Source organism: Drosophila gunungcola (assembly GCF_025200985.1).
Source record: "Drosophila gunungcola strain Sukarami chromosome 2R unlocalized genomic scaffold, Dgunungcola_SK_2 000027F, whole genome shotgun sequence".
NCBI classification, from domain to species: domain Eukaryota; kingdom Metazoa; phylum Arthropoda; class Insecta; order Diptera; family Drosophilidae; genus Drosophila; species Drosophila gunungcola.
Genome location: NW_026453175.1, coordinates 302,925 through 326,385, shown reverse-complemented (window position 1 = coordinate 326,385; position 23,461 = coordinate 302,925). Strand labels below are relative to the sequence as shown.

General features: G+C 42.0%; 3 protein-coding genes across 3 annotated transcripts in view; 1 reads left to right on the top strand and 2 right to left on the bottom strand.

Annotated features, from left to right (window-relative positions):
* LOC128256765 (zinc finger protein 33A) overlaps positions 1-23,461 on the top strand; it is a 181,192-nt gene that overhangs the window by 61,244 nt on the left and 96,487 nt on the right. The window lies entirely within an intron of this gene.
* On the bottom strand, positions 207-1,619 carry LOC128256768 (ribosomal RNA-processing protein 8). Its single transcript, XM_052987374.1, has one exon. The coding sequence runs from the start codon at positions 1,548-1,550 to the stop codon at positions 468-470; it is 1,083 nt and encodes a 360-aa protein (XP_052843334.1). The 5' UTR covers positions 1,551-1,619; the 3' UTR covers positions 207-467.
* Positions 2,771-23,461, bottom strand: part of LOC128256756 (mitogen-activated protein kinase kinase kinase kinase 5) — a 53,817-nt gene continuing 33,126 nt past the window's right edge. Inside the window, 14 exon segments of the mRNA XM_052987313.1 lie at positions 2,771-3,691; positions 4,474-4,600; positions 4,660-4,881; positions 4,943-5,386; positions 6,226-6,579; positions 6,644-6,770; positions 6,962-7,126; positions 7,128-8,196; positions 10,975-11,013; positions 13,778-13,841; positions 14,301-14,388; positions 15,123-15,421; positions 16,358-16,456; positions 21,494-21,914. Of these exon segments, the coding sequence (XP_052843273.1) occupies positions 3,592-3,691; positions 4,474-4,600; positions 4,660-4,881; positions 4,943-5,386; positions 6,226-6,579; positions 6,644-6,770; positions 6,962-7,126; positions 7,128-8,196; positions 10,975-11,013; positions 13,778-13,841; positions 14,301-14,388; positions 15,123-15,421; positions 16,358-16,456; positions 21,494-21,914 (3,618 nt within the window). The 3' untranslated portion in view covers positions 2,771-3,591.

The window sequence follows — 23,461 nt, the reverse complement described above, 5'->3', positions numbered from 1 at the left end:
AATCGTGACTCTATTAATTGGTTTTAATTAAGCAGTAATTATTGTGCTCTTTCAACAGAGACCCTAATGTTATTTTATACTAATTCTTAAAATAATTGGTAAAAAAACTTTTAAAAAAATAAGTTACGTGGTGTTGGTTTTTAGAGGAGCCCAGTGAAATTTTACCTGTATCCAACTTTATTATTCACAAACATACGCAAATTGGCTTTGATTTCAGAATTTATTGCGGTGGCAAAGGTTCCTACATTAAGTTAATGTATAAAAGTAACTACTTATAAGCAGAGCTTCCGTCCCAGGCTCCAAAACTATTCACATCGTCGAAATTCAAAGTTTATACAGTTGTGGAAACAACAATGAAGTTTCCAACTGAACAACTGAAGAGAGTTTGTAAGAGTCAAGAATGGGTAACTTCGATTTCCAGCATTTACATAGTTTTGACTATTGGAAACAAGACAGTATCTGCAGCCTCAACGTTTGCGATACAAGCAAGGCTTTAGAGAGAAAGGCTTTAGCTTGGTGTTCTTGGGCACATGGCGCATCTTCTTGAACTGGAAGAAGTAAAAATAGTTGACAGCCACATCTTTCTTGATCAGGTCGAAACCACAGGCGCTCAAGCAGCGCACGAACTCCCGCACATCCTCGAATCGCGACTGGATCTCGGCTATGTAGACGCTGCCGTGCAGCTTGAGCAGCCGATTGGCCTCCAGGAAGAACTCGTTCAGATCGGTTCCCATTAGAGAGAGGCAATAAACGGCCACGTCCAGGGATTGAGCTTGCAGAGGGGTGTCCGTTATGTTGCAGGCTATGATGTCACCACGGGCCGCCACCAAGTCCATGGAGTACACCTTGTTGGGCACGGATTGGGCCAGTTTCCCTTCTCCACAACCAAAATCTCCAATTATGGCGGTCTTGGGCACCTTCTTGATGGTCTTGATGATGCGGTTCAGCGGGTTGGTGGGCCACTTCTCCACCTGCTGTCGATAGCCAGCGTGGTAGGCCTCGAAGGCGGAGCTATCCTTGCGGAAAAGTGCCTCTGCCTTCTTGCTGGTAACTGAATAGAGCTGCTCGTTGATATACCGGAATCGTCCGCCCAGGAGCTCCGATTGCAGCTTACTGGCCAGTGAGTTGGCAGCCGGAGCGGAGGAGCCAGTGGCCTCCATGGCCTCCATGGCCTCCACTGCCGCCTGCGCCAGTTCCGGCTTCAGCTTCAGCTCCTTCTTGCCACCTTTTGTGGCCTGCGCTGGCGGTCGCTGTTTCTCGATTCTTCCGGTTTTCACCTTGTGCATGGCCCGGATTCCGTCCTCCACATCGTCATCATCATCCGAGGAATCGAGGGGCGGGGCCAGAGGTCCTCCGCCCTGCCGGTAACTGAATTTTCCAGGTGCCTTGCTCACTTGGGGAGTTTCTCCCGATGCCGCTGCCTTCTTCTTCCTGGGTTTCTTTTTCTTTGGCTTCTTGGCGGCAGCAACACCATTTCCTGACGGATTCACAGGCTTAAATTCAATAATCTCGGCTCCTGCCTCCCAGGGCGGCACTTCAAATGGCTTCATTTTGTGAGCAAAATTGTAAACAAATCGAGAAACACGTGAAGCATTCAGCAAATGTGTTAACGCATTTTTAAAATCGACTCGAACGCATTTTTGAGCAATGCCTAACGCGTCTTTCATAAAATGCGAAAAATTTGAAAAATATTTCCTGTATATGTGTGCTTGTTAAAATATACGTAGATTATAAAATTATTTAATTTAATTATAAATTAAAATAACATCAGAAATTAAATCTTACTTTCGTAGGATGGGAAATCAAGAAAAACGATAAGTTAAATTCTCCGTTGCTAAAAATATAAAATACTTCTGATAAATCAATAAATCATTACAGAATAGGGATATATAGCCGCAGTGCTAGGAAAGGTACTAGTTTTTTTTGGATATAGGTAAGATACAAGGTATAGGCGAAAATAAGAACTAAGGTAAAAGACTTTTTTAACCATTCAGGTAAGGTAAAAGTGCAAAAAGGTAAAGAGTAAAACACATTTTTTGAAACATTTCTTTTTATAAATAATCATCTTAAGGTGAAAAGGTTTCTCTGAAAGTTGCAGTTAAATTTTTGATTTTTTGATATTGGATAGTACCTTACTGTATAACCAAGCATATACAAGGTACACCTCAACACTGTATACGCACAAGTAAATACATATATACATTCAATAAATACCAAATGATTGGCGAATAAATAAATAGGAATTATAAGGGAATAATAAACATCATAACATACCTTACTTAACTTACTGTCTAATGAGAGAGATCCCGAAAAAACAGGATTCGATTTTCACGTCTAAGAAATGCTCGCTTTTCGCAACCTTTGATTTTCCCACTATAATTTTCTTAAAAACTTGGTTGTTAGATTAGTAAAATGTCAAGTATAATTTATTCGCCCCAATGAAGAAAATTCATTTTTTTTGAAATTTTGGTCCAGTTAAAACTTACATAGTTAATAAAACCTTTCCAAATAAACTTAAGATAAGACAGCATTTCATTCACATATTTTTTATTCTTGCACTAAACTAGAGTTCAACAATTTTGTGGGTTTATCTGTTTTTTTTTTCTCTCTGTATTAGTTTGTAATTTTCGGTTTTTTGCTTTGTCGTATGAACTAAATAACTTAAGTTCTAGTAGAATATTTTTACAACTCAATCGACGAAAAGTGCTGCTCGGAAAGATGTCTGCTTTCATCGCTTAGCTTAGCCTAAAACCGTAACTATGACAATCAGTTTATTTGTTTAACATACAGATACAGACCTTTAAATTGAATTTATTTTTGTTAATTCGTGTTACTAGGTTAGAAAAGTCTTACTAGCTAATTTTGTTTCCCAACAAACCGTTTCATCCTAGATCGCTCCCCTCATTCTCTCATCCTTAAATTTCCGTTGCGGTTTTGAGCCAATCGAAAGCAGTTTAACCAGCTAAAAACATTGCGATTTACAATTGCTATAGTCTAAGAAGTATTTATTAGTTCTAATTGCCTTAGTGGTTCTCGAATCGTGTGGATAATTGCGTGTATTAGTTAATGTTTAATTGGATTCTCCTGCCGACTGACTATTTGGAAACGTATCTATTGGCTTTGTGAAGCGTGTACACAAATCTCTAACATAACTATCCGTAGCGATTACCTTAGGTCATTAAAGTTGGTTGTATAAATTAAAGCATTTCTTTGTAATACAAAAATATAGCTACAACGGAATCGGGCAGACGCAGACGTCTAATATATATCGAGTGATCAACAGATCGAAAGATAGCAAATCGGGCCGAGGAGTACCCCATCAGTGCATCAGTGTGCTTGGTAGTGTGAATCTCTTGTTCGAAGGCTGCCTCTTCTAGGTGCGGTAAAATTGCGCTAATCTAAGCTATCGAACGCTCGACATGCAACTGTCTCTCTCTAGTCCTCTATGATCAGTAATTTACTGCTTAGCCTACGAGTAATTAAATTACAGTTAATAGTTGACGACGACGGCGGCGCGGCCCTTAAAACGTGTGTGTGGTGTACCGGATTATATTTAAAATATAACAGTGAATTATGCGGGCGCCCAGTGGCTTAGTAGCTGGCCTCGTGTCCAGCCAGAATGTACAGATCGTGTCCCTCCTCGCTGCCCAAAGAGCCGGTCCTCAGCAGCTGGCTCTCCAATGCCACAACCCTAGAAAAAAGAATAAATATTAATTAATGGAGTTTTCCAAAGCAAACTGTGATCGTAACCTTGAGATTTTCACTAAACACTTTTGGCTAAAGTAACAAGATAAGTTAGTTTTATATTACTCTAATGCTTGCCGGCTAAAATAAATTTACAAAACTAATTAAAATAAATATAAATTAGTCGAGATTTTAAGAGAAACTATAATCGAAATCTGAAAGTTAAGCTAGAATATATTAAGATTTCTGATTGTTGATCAGTCTTCGCTAAATATATTTACATTTACTTACGGATTTAATTTTTCTATGTGGTTTGACTGTTTTTATGTGAGATAAGGAAAAATAAAGCAGTAAAAGTTTATATCTAACATTTTAATAAGCGAACTTGCTATTTATTACTCTAATACTTGCTGGCTAAGATAAATTTACAGAGCTAATTAATTTAAATATAAATTAATCGATATTGTTAGAGGAACTGTAAAAGAAATCTGGAAAATTAAGTTAGTATTTATTTAGATTTCTGATTGTTGTTCAGTCTTCGCCAAATAAATTTACATTATACTTTTCGCATTGCTTTTTTCTTTGTGGTTTGACTGACTTTATGCAAGATAATGACAGATAAAGAAGTATAAGTTTATATCTAACAATTTTCTTACTACTTTTTTATTTTCAAAACCTAGTCCTGGCATTTATATGCAACCAGACATTTATTATCATTCACAAGTGCTAAATTTAGGTTTGGTGTTCGGTTTCTCAAGATTCTAAGGATACATAAAAAGTGTTTCTTACTTATCGCTGCCCAGCAGCCTGTAAGTGCGACTCATGTCCTTAATCTCCTGCGTCACCTCGCCGTTGCGCAACGACTTCCCCTGCATGCCGTGCTTATGGAATGCCAAAACGCTGTCCGGTAAACATACTGAAAGCGATTCACTCGATGAGAAGGTAAACTTTTTTAAATGCATCGCCATCGCCTACCAATACTGTCCACGTTGAAGTCAAAGTTGAGCTGCGATACCATCTTCTTGTGCTGCTTGGGGTTGCCCTGCAGCGTGACCACCTGTATCAGATTGCCGTGGCAGACCAGGATGGCGTCCTTCTCCACCTGGTGCACACGCACCACCTTCAGCAGGTCGCGTCGCGGCACCATCGTGGCCATGGCGTCATACTCCAGGTCCTCCGAGTGGAACCAGCTGGCACCTGCAAAGAAGGAAGTCCGTTAAGGTAAGGTCTTCGGTATCTCCATGCTGCCAGCACTCACTGTTCATGTTGATCAGCTCCAGCTTGAGGCAGCCGTTCATGGCCTTGCGCACACCCGTACAAACTATCGGGTACTCCAGCTCCGGCGTGATAATCATCTCGAACACGGGCGTGTGGCCGTTCTGGACGCAGCCATGACCTCCGCCTTGAATGCTGATGGCTGGCCACTCGCACTGCTTCAGCAGCATAAACTTGTTCAGTGGATCGTACCACTGCATCAGGAAAATGCCGCTGGGCGTCGCCCCACACAGGTATTTGTATCCGTTGTACGGGTTCCGCGTCACACAGCACTGCGTGCAGCACTTCGTGTCCGGCACCTTGGTGGTCAGAGCGAACTTGCGCGGCACCAATCGCTCCGGGATCTTGTTCATGTGCAGCGAGAAGCGCACCGTCTGCTTGGAGTGCAGGGCCACCAGGTCGTGCCTATAGAGCTGGCAGGATTTGCCTGTCAAAAATTTCACGATAAAGAATTAAACTATATCAACTTAAAAGGTCACGCCATACTAAACGCATGCAAAATTAGAGACGATATATATATATAATTTGAATAAGAAATAGTTACATAAAAACAATTTGTTACATAGGTTGCACATTGTCAAAGCCATTTTTAAATGGCTGAGCTAGATGTATCTCTGATTATTCTAGTCATGATGGCACAATTATTTTGACCAGTATACACATTTTCTTTCCAATGAAGGGCTATGATGCTTTGTGAAGCAAACTTTTACCGAAACGGCAAAAAAATAATAGCTTACACATTGAAAATGGGGAGTGGGCCACAGAAGTCACTAGCGTTTATAAATCACATTAAAAGATGCCCAAAAGTCGTCTGTCCAACGCACTTTTTAGATTTCAAATATATTTTTACTACATCTTTAGGACTAGTTTCAAAACCCTAGTAAGCTCGTCCTTAAATCAGAATTTATATTTCAAATATTTTAATATCTGATGGGCCGAGTCGATCTAGCCATGCCCGTCTGTCCGTCCGTCGGTATGAACGTCGAAGTCTCGTAAATTATAAAAACTAGATTTCTGGGACTTGAAATGCAGATTAAAGTATTTCTTACGCAGCGTAAGTTTGAAATCGAGCTTTTATTTTTGAAGTTATTAGGTTCTCTGCCGACGCTCTGCTATTCAGTAGACAGATGGGGCCACCTTAACTCCTTTTGTTTTGTGGGGGAATATTTAGTTTACAAATTTGTTAGCTGAGAATGGTATGTAATAGTCGGGGAATTCGACTAAACATTTTTTTTTTTAAGATGAAGATTAATAGGAGGTACCCACCTGACAGACTCATGAGCACATCCTTGATGACATACAGCCAGGTGGTGCGGCGCGGGAACACCTGATCGATGGCCGCGTCGTGCAGTTCGTTCATGTTGAGGTTGTAGATTCCCTCCTCGGCCCCGATCAGCAGATGCTGGTCCCGCGTCTCCGGGTGGATCCACGAGGCGGTGCAGTGCACCCGCAAGGGGCAGCCGTTGAAGATCTTCGAGAAGCAGGCGCCCATGTGCACCTTGGGAGTGGGCGGCAGTCCGTTGGAAATGGGCCGAGGGGGCGTGTGGCGACGCTTGTGGGAGCGCTTCGGTGGCACCGGTGGGGTGTTGTTCAGCAGGTCCGGTTGCGCCTCCTTCTCCGCTGTAATACCATTAGAAGAATATAATTTTTTTGGGTTTCTTTGGGGTATTTTACATGCACCCACCTTCGTCGTCGTCCTGAGTGCCGCCGTCGCTGAGGCTGCGCGTCCTCGAAGATTTGCCCATGTCGTTGATCAACCCAATAAGCTGATCCATGGAGCTATGGCGACGAGGCGAGTCTTCCAGACCATTCTGCGGTTTAATAAGATTAGTAAGATTCGGTTTCGAAATTAATTATAGAGGTGTATAAAAGTATGCCACAAAATGTTTTAAATCCTCTATCTATTTATAAATGCTTGACTTTCTTTTTGTATTGCATACTTTTGGACGCCTTCAAAAAAGCCGTGATAACCCTATTAGTTTCTCAATCTCGATTTTCTCACCTGATTGCTCTCGTGCCGGTAATCACAGTTGTTGCCCGCCGCATTGGAACCCGCAGGCGCCTCTCCCGAGCTGCTCCTCAGCAGGTTCTGGTAGAGATGCGAGGAGTTGCTCGACGAGGGTCCATCGTTCTCCTTCGATCCTGTCGCGCCGAATACCGAGTTCGTCCGCCGGGCTGTGGGAATGCGCGAAGCCATCGCCGACAGACTGCTGGCCAGCCTGGGGAGTGGCCTCCGAATCGTGCTTGTCCAGGAGGCCATTGGTGCCACCTGCTACTCCGCCGCTGATGCTGTGGTTGCTGCTGCTGCCGCCTCCGTTGCCGCCGACGACTGCATCGCCGCTGGAATTATCGAGGAGTAGGAGGCGATTATAAAACGAAGCTGATGACGCAGAGGACGAGATGCTGGATGAGATCGGCGCGTGGCCATGGCCGTTGTTCGAGTTTGAGTTTGAGTTCGCATTGGCGTTCGGATGGGCCGCCTGCGATGCCTGAGCCGCGGCGGCCGAGCGGTAGTTGCTGCTGTACCGCAGATAGTGCGCCGCAGAGGCGGAGCAACCGGACCCGGAACCGGAGCCGGAGCCATTGCCGGCACCAGGTCCGTTCCCAGGAACGGCGGCAGCAGCATTGTTCATGGCCACATCGGCAGCCACCAGCTCATCGTCGTCGTCGTCGGCATCGATGCTGGTGGTGCGCAGATTGGACAGGCCGAGGCCCATGCCCAATCCCAGGCCCAGGCCCAAGCCCATGTGGCCACCCACATGGGGACCCATGCCCAAATAGGCACTAAGGCCCGGCATGGAGGCCAGCGAGGCGGACGCGCTGATGCAGTTGGCATTGGCGGCGGTCACCGAACCGCTCGACATGGACGAGGTCATTGGATGGTGGTGATGATGTGGCTGGTGTGGCTGCTGTGCCGCCTGCTGCTGCTGCTGATGCGCCTGCTGCTGCTGTTGCGCCTGCTGCTGTTGCTGCTGCGGCAATGGATGTTGCTGATGCTGATGCAGGTGATTCGGATGATTCGGATGGTGGTGATGCTGGTGGTGCTGGTGGTGCTGATGATGGGTGGTGCCGACTGCTCCGCCTGCGCCGCCGCCGCTGCTGCTGCTGCCGTTCGCGGCAACCCCGCCTGCTCCTCCTCCTCCTACTCCTACTCCGGCGGCTCCTCCGTTGTGGGAGGAGCAGCTGCACTCGGTGGCGAGTGGGTCTTTGGTGTCGCTGGTCAGTGGCAAGGTCGCTCTGCGGAGCGTTTCAGACAAGCGGAGGGAGTCAAGAGATCGAGAGAAGAGGGGCGAGAGAGAGAGAGAGAGAGAGAGAAAAGAGAGCCGAGATGTTGAGCTTCCTTCTTCGATCGGTAGGCTAAGGTCTATATGGCTATATAGTTTTCGATTTTAGGGCTGGGTGAGGGCGTGACTGGTTGGTTGGGTGACTGGTTCTGTTTTTTGTTGCTGTTGGTGGCTGAGTTCGAGTTTCGTGTGGCGGAGGAGGCAGGAGCTCAGGACCCCCGGCTCAGCCTGTCTGGCATGCAGTGGAGGTCTCTTAATTGTGTGAGTGTTTGTGGAACATGCAATCGAACTGATAAACTCCATCGGGCAACCGCAGGGTGGCAAAGGGGTGTTAAGCGGATTATGCTTTTAATGAAATTATTGGCCGATCCCCGGATAAGCCCACTTACTGATTTCCTAGTTGGCTGGTAGTTGCTTTTCTTATGGGACGCCAGGTAAATAAATAAATAAACTAATATGAAGCCATAAATTATGCATGAGTTGCAAAATACAAATGCTCAAAGACACACAAAACACATTCAAACAGTCACACATTCATACGCACACACACACACACGCGCCAATGAAAATGGGAAATTCTTGAATAGAAGATTGCCTCGCACATGAATGCACAGACACAGAAAGAGCGGGAGAATAAAAACAGAAACAATAAACAAAACAGCAGCAAAAAATGTAGAAAAAAGTCAGCAAAAAAAAAAAAGCTTGGAAAATTAATTCTAAAAACAAAATGCTAACAAATTGGCCCAAGCAAAATAAGACGGAATCAAGCAAAAACAAACAGAATTTGCTGGAAAATCTCAACAGCTGCTGGAGAAGGGAGCTGACCAAAGGAATCCCAATTCCCATTTGCCGCATTAGTTTTCTGAATTTTCAGTTGATGCTAGCATAATTGCAATTTGTTTTTCATCGTGTTGTTCAATCATCCGCCCAGAGGGCAAGAACAGCTTAGGCTCCTTCAGACTCCCCGCCGAATCTCCTCAATCACTGCGATGGCCAATAATGCTGCATATTTTAGGAGTTTTCTGGCCCCGAGATGGACAAATCAACACTGGACAATGGCTACGTGTGGTATTACTTGTTTGCACTAGAGCCTGGCCAATAATAATAATAACAATAAAAGCAATGTGACGGCCATTTGCACACACATCAAATAAATAAACAATAAACACGAGAAAAAGGGTCCAAAGGCAGGACAAATCGAGCGCATTTCATGGGGACCCATCGATGTATAAATTCTGCCCAAAATATAAACCAATTGTACTGTATAAATTAGTTGAGAACTGCTTTTCTGGTTTTCGTCCGGCCAAATAATTGAGCCATCAAAGAGGTCATTTCGGGCGTCCCACGGTGCGTATGCTCAACGTGCGTTCTTTCGTTATTCTCTATTTGCTCGCTCTGTTTCTCAATTCCTCGCCTTTTGCCATGGTCTTCCATCGATAGACAAAGGCAAAAGTTTAGGCGGAAAAAGAGGCAAAACCGAACAAAGCCTCGCCCAGACAATAACCGACAAAACAAAGGCCCCTCAAAAAGAAGAAGTTGGGCAAACAAAGAACGCGCGATGGACAAGAAGAACTAACTTATAAGATGGAAGAGAAACAGCAGCCTTAACTTAATATGGTTTAAATGAACGCAGTAAGGAAAAAATCTTAATGAAAATGTAGCTGTTTTTTTTTTTTTTGGCAACGGAGTGGGCAGATGGCCGGTAATAAACCAAGGTGGCCACAAGATGAGCTGCTGCTGCTCCTGGTTCATAATGATAATGATGCAGCAGCTCTGGCGGTGAAGGTTTGCGCGTGTGTGGGTGTGGTTTGCTATCTGACGGCTGCCAGGATTCCAGGATAAAGCACACACTCATTTGCAAATGTGTGTGCCTGTGAGGAGATGGCAAAAAGGCAACAAAAACTTTCTTTCCCTGACGAGTTGAACTTAACGCTAAACCAAAGTCAAATGAAGAGTTTGCTTACAGAAAGAAAAGTCAGGTATTGAACAACTTTACAAAAAATAATTTAAGTCTAGAAGATTTAGAAGTTTCTCACTATTAGACCTCTTCTAGTTTAAGACTTTAAGAGTTGCTTGCTTTTTCTTACACTATTTAACAAACTTTTAAACTATCGAAAGTTCGTAAGCAACAACTATATAAATATTCAATATTCAGTTTCATTATTGATCCTTATCCTTGATAAGGAGATGGTAAAAAGGCACCAATAACTTTCTTGACGAGATGAACTTAACTCTAAATCAAAGTCAAATGAAGAGTTTGCATACAGAAAGGAACGTCAGGTGTTGTACAATTTTACCAAAAGTATTTAAAATCTAGAAGATTTAGAAGTTTAGAAATAGTTTTCAGTTTTCAGAGTTGCGTAAAAAAAATTCTTAACATTTTTTCGTTAGCAACAGCTATATTAACTTAATTGATTAAAGAAGAAACTGTGCAATTTTAAATTCAGTTTCATCAATGATTCTTATTATTAATTTGAGCTCAGCCATTTTAGAGTTTGAGTTTGTAGCTTAATAAAGTAATGATCAATATCGAATCCCTTTGTATTCATTTTCAGACCGATGTTTCATCTTTTTGTGTAAAAATGGTGGTGTTGATGAGTGTTATGCATGAGTTATGATAGGGTTAGTGGGGGTCAGCTTAGTCTATGTGAGAGGGGGGGTTGATTGAGGTAGTGGTCACACCGAGAGCCGAGGCTCGAGTCTAAGGGAATACATTGGTTGGTGTAATTACCTTAGCTTCAGCTCCTCATCAATATATTGTAAGAGGCTCCTACAAAAATCAAATACAAAAAACAAAGATACGGAAAAAAGGAAAATAAAATAAACAGAAGATTTCATTGTGTTTGTAATAAGAAAAAAAGGGAACAAAATACAAAAGTAGGAAAAGTAACGAAGTTAGTTTAGAAAAATTATTGGGCAGCCCCAAATATAAAACTAAATCTACTTTCAGATCGTAAAAGCATTAAGAATCTTAAGTACTTGTAAATATCAGAGTGTGTTAACGGGGTCTTGTGTGTGTGTTTACCAAAGTCGGCGAACTTGCAGTCTCACAGCTAGTAAAAACGTAATTCATTACTCTTTAAAGCCGCCACTTTGGGTAAATCCTGATTCAGTGGAAAAGCTAGCTTGTGGCAGCGGAAAATCCTAACGCCCAATTAAACGCATCAGCTAATTTGCCATGTTCATAATTTTGCCTAATGTCATCTGGCGCAGCCCATTTCTCCACTTAAAAAGCAGCCCATAAACGGGATATTAAAAAATGTGGCATTCTTTGCCGCTTTTCCCCCCATCTTAATCTGTTTCCTCTCGCCTGGGCAATTAATAATTTTCTCCATTTTGTTGGGTTATGCGCCACCAAAAAAAAAAAAAAACAAAGAAAGCATAAGCAAAAAGAGTAAATAAATTCTTGTTGTACTTTCTGCTTATGACGGTTTAAATGAAATTAACCATGACGGTCGAGCGGCCCCAAGGAGAAAGGCGTAAGTCGAGCCAGCTTTTCAAAACTTTTCGGGCGCCGCAAAGCAGCGGATGTGGGCGTGGCCGGGGGCGCACTCCAGGGGCGGGGGTGTGGCACTTAGCCAGCAAGTCGCTTGTAAGAAGCGCTCAGTACATAGAAATTGGCGCAGCCGTTTTTATGGCATCAATAAAATTGGGCATCAGAATCGAACGGGGATTGGGGGCGAATGAAGTAGGGAGCCTAGGAGTAGCTCTCGCATGCATATAGACACAGTGACTTGGCTTTGTTGTCTGCGACGCCACTCGAGTGGCGGGTGCCGCAAAGTGTTTGCCACATAACTCAAATCGAGCACTTCCAGACTCCCTCCTCCCCTCCTTCCTTTCTCCTTTCTCCGCCTTCGATCGCTGGGAGGGCTTATTAAACGTGCCACTCCCCTCCATCAGCGGAGAACAATGTGTAATCATTTAAAATGACAAATGGCGCCTCATCCGGCGACTACACAGAGAGAAATACCAACTAAATGGATGTTCAACTCTGTGGATTTATATATTAAATTTAAGAATTTCATTCAATCTGTTTTTATCACTTGTTATTTGAAACTTTAAAATAACTTGAGATTCATTGTTAAAATTATCACTCAATTTGATTTGATTTTAAAAAGATTAGTCAAAATAATACTTTTATGAAGTACATTTTGTATATCAATTAGAAGGTTGGGAGATTAAGTGAAATGGAATTTTGTCTTTATAAAATGAGAAATACAATAGGTTTTTATATAATCTAAGAAGTGGATCACAAGTTGTTAGAGCTTTAAAAAATAAATCTAAAGCAAACGATACTAACTAAATTGTTTAGTAATTCTGAAGCAATCAACTGGAATAGCATTTTTCTGTCTGCAATCGCTCATTTGAAGCTGAAGTTGCGTGCCACGCGGCGTATGCTTGATATGCCATCCATCTATTCTTTGCTCCCGCTCTAGTTAGCTGCTGCGTTAATTGATTTCTTGAAAACTTATCCTGCCGCCCCCCAAAACCCGCCACTCACGGCCAGTTTCGAGTCCTGCCATCTATCTGCTGCCATTGTAGCCCCAATTTTTCATCGCGTTTCTTGCAAGTTTCTTGTTTTCCGAGCCACTCTGATCCGGGAGCTGAGGCTGCTTATTATTATTATGTTGCAGCGTACTTGGGCGGGCCTCTCGCCCTGACGTAATTACTTCTGGCTGGCAATTAAATAGCCCACAAGTTTGAAGCCCGCCCTGGGAATCATGCAAGCCAGGTTGCAATTATACATCCGAGAATGAAACTGGGAATAGGGCCGGTACTGGAACAGGGACTGGGATTCGCACTCGTCCGTTGAGTGGATGAAAAATTCACAAGTCGCCGGACGGGCGGGCGGTCCGGAATTTTCCGAGGCAGACACGTAGCGGCAACTTAGCGCAAGCGTGTGTAGCAGCAATACACATGAAAATGCAGCAAAATGCGAAAGTAAACACAGCTCCCGGGAAACGTGCAACTAAAAAATTGACTGCGCTCGCACAAGCCCAAAGTTCCGAGCAAATTACACAGCGCGCGTGCTGCGGCCTTAAGTTTTGGGCCAGCATAAAAAGCACAACATGCCATGCAGTTCGGTTAGCAGCTGGAATATAGCCCTTTTTGGCTAACCTTAAAGACATGTTCATAATCAGGGTGCCGCTCAATTTCGGTCTTGATCGCTCGGCGCTGGGACTACAAGAATAAAGAGAAAAAAAGGAGAAGTGGCTATAGAATTGTATAACTAATGGTTTGACCAATGGCTTGGCTGATGCATTTCTACCCCACCGCCTTTCCATCCCTGTGGGAAAATTCCCAACTGGTTCCGGGTGATTTTCAAGCTGGTGAATCCATGGGCTGCATTTAGTTTACAAGTGTATGTACATAGTGGAGTGTGTTTTGTGTGTGATAGTGTGAGAACTGAAACCGAAGTACCAAAACTGAAGCGGAGTTAACCCGTCTCGCAAGTAAGAAAACCATAGACAAAACTAGCATAGGTCCGGGCAAACCGCAGAGAAAAGCGTTAGGAAAGGTTCGACTGCACTTACATGTCACTGGGTAACGTCTCGGGACTAGAAGATCCCTCATTCCACGTGGAGTTCGTCGTCATGCCTTGGGAACAAAATTTGAAAAGAAAAGAGCGATTAGAAATTGTAAGGGGTACTTACTCAACAAAAAAAAAATAAATAATTTTACAATCAAATTTATTTTTCAAATCGGTTTATTTTTATGCCAGTTAAATATAGCTTTTCATTAAAAATGATCACAATTATTTATTTTATATTGAGATATAAGAAAAGGTGTTATAAGTGATAAAAATCACTTTTTAATGGGATTTGAAAGATTTATAATCTCTACAAAAGTGCCAAACAGTGTATTCGTTAATGGGATAATCTTTTAACTAAATCAATAAATAATTATTTTATCAATATTTCAATGTTTTTATAGCGTTGATAGTATTACATTTTTTTTAATAATTTAAAAACTTTTAAATTGTGATCAAGAAAATTTTAATAACTATTAACATAAAATTCTTTCCGTATTTTTTAACGATTTTACCTATCGACTCACCTGTTTTTAGTGTGTGATTTTGTGCTGGGACGCCATTAGTGCGTGACGTCATTTTGCTGGCAATGCGCTGCGGCACACCGGCCACAGACTGAAAAAAAATAAAACGAAGAAAGGAGACTTTTAAACCCAGCTGGAGAAGGGGCCACAAACTTCCCTATCGTCACTCATTCGGTGACAAAGTTTCCGCCTGCGATAAAATCTCATAAATCAAAATCATATTGGGATTTTTAAGCTTGATGCGTTATTTTTTGCAAGAAAAGAAAAGAAAACAAGCTAAGTAAAATTTGAATATGTAAGTGTAGGCAAGCTAGCAGGGAAACTTATTTGCCAGCCGCTGCTAAAAGTTTGCAAAACATCCAAACAAATTGAAGATTTATGACTTGACGGGAACGGACCCTCAGAGGCTCCGCTCCGCCATGAAAATGTCTTTAAAATGGCTGTCCCTGCTGGCAAAATCATTAAACTTGAATTTGATTTCGGGTTTGCAAATGTCGTTCAATAAGCCTCAGGCCGGCTGTCTAGACAGCTGCATTAGTTTGACCGACTTTGGCGGCCAATTAATTAGGTCGAACTTAGGGGCTAAGCCATAAGGGTTTCTAAAGTGTCTAATGGCGCACTAAATCGTTGAACGCACCGCAGCTGAAATGTTCTGGGAGAGCTTTAGCTTAAGAAAAACTTTCTTTTAAGTTCTTCCGCTATCCTCTGAAAGCGTAAATAAATTACGTTAGAGGTGCCAAGTGGCTGCTGCCATCCCCAGACTTATCTGGCCCCATTTCGCCCCAGGAGCCGACCACTAACACTAACACTAACACTAAAACTCACCTCCTCATCGCCATCGAGATAGTAGTAGAACTGCGGGTTGGGACTCTGGTACTTCTGCAGCAGCTCCTTGGCCACTCGCAAGGACATCTCGCACTGGACGAAGGGGTGCTGCAGCAGGCGCTCGGCGGTGGGTCGCTTCTTCGGGTTCTTCGTCAGCGCCGTCTTGATGAAGTTGTGGAACGTGGGGCTCCACTTGTCCTTGTTGTTCAGGGTGGGCGGCTTGAAGCCGCTCTTCGACATCAGGAAGAGGGCCCGCATCGGGTGCAGATCGAACATCGGTGGCTGCAGCTCGGCGAGCTCTGTTTTGGTAGTGACAAAAAACGTTTGGAGTTAACAACCTAATTCAAATATTTTCAAAGCTATTATGTATTTGTATTGGTGGTGAAAATAGAGTTTTATCGGTTGTTAACCAAACCCGAATATTTTAAACCTAACATTTAAACCCTTAGAAATATACCTGCTTAAGCTTCTAGCTTAAGGGAAGGTGAGAAGTCGTGTACACACGACTGTCAAAATCTACTAAACCCATTTACTTAAAACTACTTCTTTACCTAGTGTTGCAGGAAACGCATTGGAACCTATTTTAGACATTAACAAATTTTTATTATTTTACAGCCGATAATGTTCAAAAAGCTTTATTGTCATCTAATCCCCTTATTTGAAATGCACACCGAATTTGGTGCGGTTTTATAGCAGTTAGATACGTAAAACTAAAAAAATAAATCTTCCGTTTATCTCTTTTTTGAATTATTGTGCTTATATAAAGGATAAATGATATGCCTTTCCATCAAATAAGCATTTGTCAATTTCTTGACATTTTTTACGTAATAATGGAATTTGTCACAATAATACCCTAAAGAGCAGCTCGGTTTGGCTATCCCTACTATCTCCACCCCCGCCTTTATTTAATGCATTAAATTCAATAATTTAATTGACAGTTTGTTAAAAAAGTTTGATATTAACTACATATATTAATTAAAGGAGTATATTAATAACTTTTTTTTATAAAGTGAAAAAAGTTTATAAATATGCATTCCACAAGATCGATATATAAGATTGCAGAATACTTTTTTGCACCATTAAATGTGAAGTTTTTCATTTTAAATAATTTAAATTGTAGTATTTCAGTATTTAAAACTATAAAAATTATTATAAATAAATTTCCATTATTCCTTATAGAAATGAAAGCAAAGTAATAAGAATGAAATATAGGTATATGAAATTAAGCTACTTACCGATTGCGGTTATACCACAGGCCCAAATATCACAAAGTTGATTATAGCCACCTTTTCGCTCCACGGCTGCCACTTCGGGAGCCATCCAGTAGGGTGTGCCTAAAATGGGATCAAAATAAGAGAATAAGCGATTGAATTACTATCACAGCTATCAATAGCATCTTTTTTGCTGGCCCAGCTAATTATGCAACATTCACACATTTAATTTCATTGCTGCCGATTATGTTGGTGTCATTTATTCATTCGTTGGGAAAGTGTCGTTTTTAATTTAATTAGCGTTTTTTATGCCTCAATGTGACAATTGTGCAAATAAACAAATTGCTGAATTATGCAGAGCAAGGTAATCAAAGCAAGGGAAGTAGCATGGGAACATTTGCGACACATTTTGGCGCTTCATTTTGGGCGCACGTTTTACGATCGCAAGGAGTGGGGGCTAATGCGTCCATTACTCATACGCCATGTTGCAGCGAGGCAACAATTTTGCCGAGCCAGCAGCAATAGCAACAACCATGGAAACAGCATCTGCTGGAGTAGTTTCCCTGGATGAATGTCGCCCCGAGAAAATTAATTTTCCCCTCACTTGACAAGTGGCAGTGAAGTCGTCGTGGCAGTTAATTGTATTTTCAATTTAATTAAACCACAACGAAGGTGGAAAATCAAGTTTGATGCCGGCTCTTTGATACGGGCCAAGTTTAAGATACCGTTTTGGGTTTCGCCCGGGGCTTCGTCATCATTGTTTCCGCTCTTGTTTGAACTTCGATCCGGCAAAATGATGCGGAATGGAGTCTGACTTAAAAGCATTGCAGCAATGCGAATTCCCTGAACTTTCGCATGCATTTAATTAAAGGGCAACGCAAACAAGTGCATACACAGAGATACTGATACACAGACACAGACACAGAGCAAGGGGAAAGCAATTTTATCCACAAAGTGACAGCAGCAACAGCCAGTCAAGTATCATTTTGTTAATTGCTGCAAAAAGGAGCAAAAAAAAAGAATACGGGAATTAAAGGAGACAGGCGGCAGCAGAATTAAATGGCAAATGGTAGAAAAAAACGATGGCAGGCTTTTAGGCTGCATCTATTTAATGCCAAGACGCATTTCCGTCAACTCGCGAACTGGGAAACATTAAGGACAGCCCACACACATACGCATATTCATCTTTATGGCATAACTGCGGCTGAATGAGCGAATTGGGGGTTGTGGGGCGGGGCCCTGAGGTGGGCGGTACAACTCAAAGCCAGCGAGGTGGAAGTTTCTGCTCATCGTGTGTTGCCATTGACTTGTTAATGACACTAAACACAAACGTAAGTACCTTTTTATTGAATAATAAAAGCGTCAGGCTGTCGCCACCCCCAAGCTTCTGGCTTTTTTTTATCCCTCTCCTCATTTTCTCCGCCAGTTCAGACTCCTTTTCCATCTCTGTTGTTGGCATTGAGTTTTGTTTTTCTTGGCTACAAGGACAAAAAGCCACTGAGAAAATAATATCAACGGGGTAATATAAATAAACTTCAATGTTCAGGATCTGAAATATTTAAGCATTAAGGATTTAAGGGAGCTGAATTATTGATTCTTCGATAAGAGAAATTTAAGGACTCAGAAATTACAAATTTAAATTATTTGGTATTTATCCGTATAGGAACTGGTAAACGACAGTCATTTGCGACAAAACAAACTATACAAATGGCACTAGGGTAGGTAAAACATCGATAGTAAAACATCGGTAGCTTTGGCTATCGGTGGTGGTCATTATCGAGATTATCGATAGTACAGAAAATTTTTAGTTAGAAATATCACTAAAACGAATCCAAATTATTAACTTATTCTATTTGATGCTGATGTTATAACAAATTCTTATTTACATCAGCTTTCAAACTGGTATTTTCATATATATTTAATATATTCTTTTTGGAAATGCAAGTTTTTAGAAATGTACCGCAGTATACTTCTAATATTCTTTAAAATGTACAATAATAAAAAGTTGTTTTGTTTGCTAAATTGCTCGAACATCGATGCTATCGATGGTTTTACCAACCCTAAATTTCAGCACTTTATGATTAATATGGCCTTGATGATCAGAGCTGAGCGAATTGCATTAAATCTGTGGGCTTATAAAATATTTCGTTTCTGCTGTAACAAGCAATTTGTGTGTTTTCAGTTCGTCTGAAAATATGCAACCACAAAGAGCCAGAGACATATCTGGGATCAGACGAGTATTTACTGTCATTCTAACAATCGATGGAAGCTCAGCAATCGACTTATGTACATATGCATGAGGTACAAACGATTCGGGGTTGACCTCGTGCTCCTATGCAGACATGCAGGATAGACGGATAAAAGAGTGGGTGTGTGTACTTGTCACCACATTTGTCACAGCAGTCGCAACAACGGCTGGAATGGCAACAAACACAATGGCAGAGGGAGCTGGAGTGAAGAGCACTCGGAGTGATAACAGTAAGCGGACGTCACATTGTTTGGCAGTTTCATACAAACACAGGGCGATAGAAGGAGATCCTGTACAATCGACCACCCCATCAACTCCCCAGAAAGTATACCGTCAATCCCCTTAGCACCCTGTCGCTGGCACTGCACATTCCGCCACATTGACATGCCACAAAAGATGCTCGCTCAGCTCGAAAACGTCATGAAAATGCAACCAAAAGTGGCAACAAAGAACAAGAGGAAACAAAAGCCATAGCAACCTCAAGGTCGTTAAACTTATGGCTGCCTCTTCCCTTTCTATATATGGTATATATATATTTTTTTTCTTTTACTATTTTTCGCTGCACAAATTGCAGCACATTAATCACACACACACACACACACTTCCAACTGCGCGGACTTGTCCATACAAATAAATCAGAAATCAAATTAGCGCTGCGAGCTTGCTTTATAGCAGCTTTTCGCTTTTACGGCGGACTCAAAGGACAAAAGACGGCATTAAAAATGAAGCTGCTTAGTCGGAGTGGGATAAATCCAATTTGGCGTAAATGAAATCAAATCAGATGCCGGTTTTTATGTGCCTCTCCGCCATTGACTGAAAATGTCATGAACAGTAACTTGGCTTTGATTTTAATGGCGCCAGAACTCTAAGCTTCATAGCCTTCCTCTCGGCAATTTTAAGGACATGAAGAATGAGGATCCAGCTGTCATAACTTAATTAGCTGGCCAGTGTCAACGGCCCGATGAAGGGTTGTGAGAATTTTAATTAAGTGCATAGCCAGCATTTGAAATAATTAATTGTGAGCGAACCAGTGGTGCTTGTGGGCGGTGGAACTTCTTGGGCTTAACTGATGGTCGCGTGACCGCAAAATCTCATTTGCAAAGTCTTGGAACTTGAAAGTCTCTGCCATGACGACAGAAAAAAATGGTAGCTAATGCAAATCATCGCCGCTTCTTCTGCTCGTCGGAAGATTGCAAGTTGTCATGACAAACTACACCCCCTTGCAAACCCCTATTTTCCTGCCGCACATGGCCTGTGACTGATAAGTTGCTATTTACATTCAAATTGCGTATACGACACGTTGACTCGGCATCGTCAGCTTTAAGCCCTAGGCAAGCATTTAAATAGCACAGCGTGGGGAAAATCAATAAAAAAAGCCAACTCGGAAGCAAAAACAAAAAAATTATTATTTGATTTTATAAAAATTTAAATGCTTATGCTTGCAAGGAGGTTATATATATTTGATGCAATTAAATTTCAATCCTGCTCGTTCCGCTTTGTTCGTTACTTTATCAAAATTGCTTTCAAACTAAAAGACGAGGATTGCGTAAAAGCAAGGATAAATCGGGAATGCTGCACAATTATTTAATAATTTTATAGGGAATGTCTGTTTTGCCAGCCTTTAAGTAAAATTACAACACCCCCAGCAAGGCTTTAAAAAAATTAAAAAAAAAAACATTTACATTTTTCTGGAAAACTACTGAATTTGCCATTAACATTTTATTGCTGAAATTTATGGCTTTTACCAAAGACATTGATATATTTTTCAAGTGCTCCTTTTCCCTTTTAGCTTGCTGGGAAATTACCTTTACTGAGATTGGGAAAGCAGCTTAACGCTGTTCACTGCAGCAGAAAAGCTTCGAAAGAAGTAGGAGAAGTGGAAATCTATTAGTGACAAAAATAAGCAGCTGAAGTGGAAAAAAGGAAAGGTTAAAGACGCCTGCGGAAGCTGAAGAAGTAGCCACCAAACTGAGTCGACGACTCTCCAATTGGGACATTTTTCAAAAATTATTTGCTTTTGTGCTTCAGTTTGGGACGACAACAAAGAGGGGAAGGAGCTCCCACCCATTCCCCAAACGATTGCAAACAAAGAGCCAGACTGGCCACCTGCTAGGTCGTCTACTTTTGTCCAGTTTGCCAGGCTCCTTGTATTTTTGTACTTCGCCTGCATTTGAAATATTCTGCAAATTGAATTGTTCCCTTTGGAACCGCCATCGCTTTTTGATTATATTTGAGAATTCCTTGCAGAAGCCATTATAATGCTACTCCTAATTGAATTGCATTCAATTGGAGGCTCCATTCAGGCTTTTGACCATTACCAAGTGCTTCGAGATGGAACCACTCGGACGTATACTTGATATTCCACTCTTTGTTTAGTTTTTATATTTCCTTTCAGTGTTACTTTGTGTTATTTGTGCTTTGTCATTTCTGACAGCTGTTCTTTGGATGAGGAGCGTTTAGAAGCGTTAAACGCAATTGTTGCTGCTGTCAGGACCCGCTCCTCGCATTTTTCTGCTCTGATGCCTCGCTGTGCGCACAAAACCGAATCTCATAATGATAAGCACTTTGTGTGGCAACACACCTTTCTCCGCCCACCGTTCATATTTCCAAGGTTTCCACTCGAACTCGAACTCTGACTTCGCCGGCGAGTGCCTTTGATGGCAAACGATTTCGCAGCTGTCACTGCTGCAAAAAAGTGTGCTGAACAAGCATTTCCCATCGTCTACTTGACTGGCAAATCAATCTCTTCTTCAATCTACATAAGTCCACGGTAAGAATGTTTTCTTGGAAATTCAAGAGTAAAAACATATTGACCGAGTAGGTACTACTGACTGGGAAGTCCTTTCAATCTTCATAGGTTTAATTCTGTATTGTTAGTTTTGCCCGTTGCAGAGTCATTTACAACCACTTACCTATGAAGCTCTTGCGCTTGTTAATTGTGGCCGTTATCTGCGCCGAAACCCCAAAGTCCGCCAGTTTAACGTCACCGTACTCCGTCAACAGGATATTCGCACCCTTGATGTCGCGGTGCATTTTTCCCATGGAGTGCAGGTACTCGAGTCCTTTGAGAGTCTCCCGGCACATGTAGGCGATCTGGACCTCGGTGAGGGGTCCAGTGACCTGGTAGATGTCCTGCAGACTGCCACCGCCACAGAACTCCATGCAGATCCAGAGCTTATCCCTTCGCAGGTACGATCCGTAGTAGGCGATGATGTTCGGGTGGCGGCAGTCCCTCATCATGATGATCTCCTGCTGGATGATCTGTATGTCGTCGGAGGGTTCCAGCTTGATGACCTTGATGGCGGCCAGCTCATTGCTCTGTATCCGTTTGGCCTGCAAGAATTCAGAGATTTCCATAAATCAATACTGCGACTCTCAAAAAGGCAATGAAAGTATGTAAAATTTAAAAGGTATATGGGGGGAATTTTTGATTGGCTGCACACCTGCAGCATCTGGGGCATCGCCTTTCTGTTCATCTTCATTCATGCAAATATTCCTGCTCGTTTTCAATAAATTTTTAGCGCGCGCTCTTGCACATAAAAATGCATTGTAACCACTTCACAATTTACCCCCGGGCAGCCACCCGGTCCACAGTATTTGCATAGAACAATAATGTGGGCGGTGGAACCACGACACCCCGGAATCCCCATACTCATACCCAATCCATTTCCCATCAGCAATCCGTATCATCGTCGACGTCATCAAGCGGAAACCTGCGAGTGGCTGCAAGGAATATTAAAAGGCTGCCAGGCAAGAAGGCCAACTGAAATCGGTTTCGATTTTCCTGCTCACTGTTGAAAGCTGAATAATAAATAATTATGCAGAAAATAATGCATGTTCTAAAAAATGTAATGAAAAATATACTGACTTAAAGTGTAGAAAGAAAAATAAATCTTTAAATAGGAGCACTCTTATGTGTTTCATATTAAATCTTAACTCTTATTAAAATAAAAATTAATATACAAACGTATACTTGTATATGAGAAAACACTTCTGCTATCAAAATATAATAATAACAGCCAGGCAAAAATAAATAATATTGTAACTCATTTGAGATAAATAAATATTTTGCAAATGAAAAATCAGTCACTTTTTCGAGATTAATAGAGAAAGTAGCATTAGCTATTTTACGTAAATTGGTAAAATGACCTGTTCAAAAATTAAATTAAAATGAGAGAAGATAAATTTTAATAGTTTAAGTTATGGGTCGGCAAGTGCTTGTTTCCTTAATCTTTCTGAACTTTTTGTACAAGTGTAATACAAATATTTGTTCTAATCAAGCATTATATTGCATAGCTCAATTTGCTTGTAATCGTTGACGATAAGTACTTACATTACAAATTACAATAATGGTCGTTTGACCTTTTTGGGGAAAACGTTGAGTGGTTTTCATTTCTGTCCACCTGATCATTAAGCCCAAATGTAATTTAGCCAGGAAGTTGCCGCTGTGACCAGTGGATTCCATTTAAGAACTGGCTTTTCGCTTCGTAGCTCGCTGCAATAACTTCGCAACGCTTCGGTTCGTTTGTGCTTGAGCCAAAAGAGGAGGAGGGCGAGTGGGAGGGAGGTGGAGGTGGAGGCGGAGAGTCCTTGGAGGACATGAAGTTGGAGCAGCACACAGATACACACCCAGACAGTGGCAACAATGCATGTGGTATCCACTTTCAGCCCTTCACCTGCCATCCTGCTACCTTTATCCTTGACGTCCGTGTGTGTGGGTGTGTGTGTGCTGGTGTACGTGTACATGATTCCACCATTTATCCCTGCGTCATGTACTTTATACGCCCACGCCTCCTTTCTCCTCCATCTCGCCGTCGTCCTCCTCGGCCTTTCTCCGCCTTTCTCTGCCTTTCCTCCAAAGAGCTGTTATTTTTATTTTC